This window comes from Buceros rhinoceros, unplaced genomic scaffold, assembly GCF_000710305.1.
Source record: "Buceros rhinoceros silvestris isolate BGI_N320 unplaced genomic scaffold, ASM71030v1 scaffold349, whole genome shotgun sequence".
Lineage (NCBI taxonomy): Eukaryota > Metazoa > Chordata > Aves > Bucerotiformes > Bucerotidae > Buceros > Buceros rhinoceros.
In genome coordinates, this window is record NW_010429553.1 from 1,572 (window position 1) to 4,686 (window position 3,115).

The 3,115-nt window shown below is 40.7% G+C and overlaps 1 protein-coding gene across 1 annotated transcript in view; it reads left to right on the forward strand.

Annotated features, from left to right (window-relative positions):
- Positions 1-410: 410 nt before the first annotated feature.
- LOC104499191 (transient receptor potential cation channel subfamily M member 3-like) overlaps positions 411-3,115 on the forward strand; it is a gene marked incomplete at both ends in the record, with an annotated part of 26,573 nt that continues 23,868 nt past the window's right edge. Inside the window, one exon of the mRNA XM_010142664.1 lies at positions 411-483. Within this exon, the coding sequence (XP_010140966.1) occupies positions 411-483 (73 nt within the window). The remainder of the gene's footprint in view (positions 484-3,115) is intronic.

Below are 3,115 nucleotides of genomic sequence, written 5' to 3' on the forward strand. Positions count from 1 at the left end.
TAAAATAATGAGATGGAGTAGGTTTCTCATTTTGGTCTAAAATATTTATTCAGTGCTGTATGGCATAAATTAGGTCCACAACCATTAATACACCTAAATCCTCCTAGTAATATAAATCTAAAGTTGCTTTAATACAAGAAATTTCTAATGTCAAATTTCACCCTGTTAAGTGTCACTGAAGACTTTCCTCCCATATGCTCATTAATACTGTTTATATCTTCAGCAAATTTTATTCACAAAAAATACTGTGCGTTGATCCTATGTAATAAGCTTCTTATAAAACATGTAATGTGAGATCATCTTGTATCCATCAGGACAGTTTGAGATCCAAATGATGCTGGCCTGCTCTAATTTCTTTTTTTAAAAGATGACCCTCGTTTCAATAATGGTATTGTCTTTTACCGTTTCAGATCACGGTGTTTCGCATGGGATCAGAAGGACACCAGGACATTGATTTAGCTATACTGACAGCATTACTGAAAGGTAATAGAGTTTCGCTCCACAGTGAGTCTCTGTCAATCCCAGTGGGTTAGCTGTGTGTCTCTGCTGTGCTGAAACCTGCATTTATTGGCAGTATCAACCATACCAAGGTGGTAAATTTATACCATGACATGGAAGTATACTTCTTGCTTTAACTGCTTTATACAAACCCAGCTCTTTCTGTAATGCTTAAATAGCTACTGGCTTTCCTCTCTGAATTCTTATTCTCCACCCACAATCGCAAGTGTGTCACAAGAAACATCAGTGGTAACTCCCCCAGCGGTTACTTGAGGAGATTAGCACTTGCAAGGACACAGCCGAAGAACTCTCAGAACTCCCCAGACTTAGATTGCCTTGGTGGCAAGCAGAACATCCAGAAGGGGGTTATCTCCCTCTACTAAAACCGGCCCTATTGTCGAAGTGCGATGTTATCCCTAGCCATCTGTCGTGAAGTCTGGGAACTGTCAGGGATTCATTTCAGCCTCCTCTGGTAGGGCTACGAAATCACCTGTTGTGATGGTAGGGGTTATGATCTTCAACTTCACAGGCTGCTAGATCTTTCTAAGCCATTACTTACTACACTTACCCTCTTAAAGGATTGTCTAACTATGAATCGGCTGTTGCTACACTTCATTATAAACCATTTAGCTTCATTTCCTTCAAAATACTATATTATCGGGTAATTTTACATCTGCTTGCAAATACAGAAGCAGGTGAGATTTTAAAGGCTCTGAAACACACATATTTACCCAATGGAGGATTGATCACCTGAGCAAGGGCTGGTGGTTCTGACCCCCGGTTTGTGTGGTATTTCTCCCAATGGCATTTTCACAAAGTGCGTGTAACAATCACCACGGTCACCTTGTTGCTGTCTTGACTGGTTCACACTATCTAGTACACGTCATACTGATTTTAAAAACAGGGAATAAGACACACCAAACAATTTTAAAGACCAATCTGAGAAATACTAGGGAATGGGCTTCCAAAGGTGACTTGGGAAAGCTATGCTTCATGAGGCTTTTCAGCTGTCATGATCATGTTTGTACCCCCACACCTGAAAAATGTAATGCCATGTGGCAGACCTGAATTTGAGTGATAACAAAAAATCTAATAGATTTAAAAGGTATTCAAAAGGTAATGGGAATTATTCTTATGTGTTCCAAGGCTCAGTTTTCATCTCAGTTTCTTCCTGCGCAGGTTCACAAAAGCTGTATGAAGAGAAAAGGGGCGAGATCTGAGTAACTTCCACCTAAGCAAGCAAAATAGTATTTAACCTTTTCCACAATTATTAATCCCATTTCAAAAATCCCATTTCAAAAATTCCTCCACTTCTTTTTATATGCTCATTTTCTTTTTTTTTTTTTTTTATGCTCATTTTGATCAAGATACCAGCAGTCTGTCCTGCAGGTAACATGACTATTTTGCTGCTACCCTGAGGTAACAGGTTTTAGCCATCTGCCTAATTAAATCTCAAGGCATTTGGGACATCTTCACAGTGGAACAATATAAATCAAGGTGAAGAAAAGAAAAAGAAATTAATTCAAAGCAAAGAACAAGAATTGCATCCATCACCAAATTCGTCTTTTCTATCCTCAGGAAATCTTTTAATTGCAGATTTAATTTTTATCTTTTTTTATCATTTGTTCTTAAGACAGTCCCTGAAACTACTGTGCTTGATTTCAATTAGTAAGATACTGATCGCGATTCCACTTCTTACAGATATATTTTCAAGGTATGAATCCCAACGTAGATCCCTGGAGTCTTTTACCATCTTGAAAGCTGCCTGTTGGAAGCTGAAGAAAATAAATCATAGGCCTGGGAGGGATCTTCCCCTGTTTGAAAAAGTCTTTTGCTGTATTTACATGAGTAACTGTGCTGTGGTTGCAGTCTGGGTATATGATCTCTGATCTGCAATACCATTTTGCAAGTGCGTAATTAGTAAAATAAAATTACCTTCTCTCTTCGTAACAGTAGTACAAGACATTGCAGTGAACTTCTGTTGGCTCAGAAGGTGCCTGGATCAGTGCAAGTAATTTTGACATCTCCTTTTGTGCTTGCCTGACAGTCTTGATGTGGTAATCTGCTGATGGCAGCAGCACTTCTGTCCCGCTCAAGAGCCACAGAGTCACAGAATTGTTTTGGTTGGAAGAGACCTTTGAGATCATCAAGTCCAACTGTTAACACAGCACTTGCCTGGTCACCACTAAACCATGTCCCTCAGCATCACATCTGCACGTCTTTTAAACACTTCCAGGGATGGGGACTCCACCACCTCCCTGGGCAGCCTGTTCCAATGATTTGCAATGCTCTGTGTAAAGAAACTTTTCCTAATATCCAACCTAAATCTCCCCTGGAGCAACTTAAGGCAGTTTCCTCTCATCCTGTCACTTGTTTCTTGGGAGAACTGAGTAACCCCCATCTCACTACAGCTTCTTTTCAGGTAGAGACTGATAAAGTCTCTCCTGAGCCTCCTTTTCTCCAGGTGAAACAACCCCAGCTCCCTCAGCTGCTCCTCACCACACTTGCTCTCCAGACCCTTCATCAGCTTTGTTTCCCTTCTCTGAACCTGCTCCAGCCCCTCAACGTCCTTCTTGTAGTGAGGGGCCCAACACTGGACACAGCCCTCAAGGTGAGG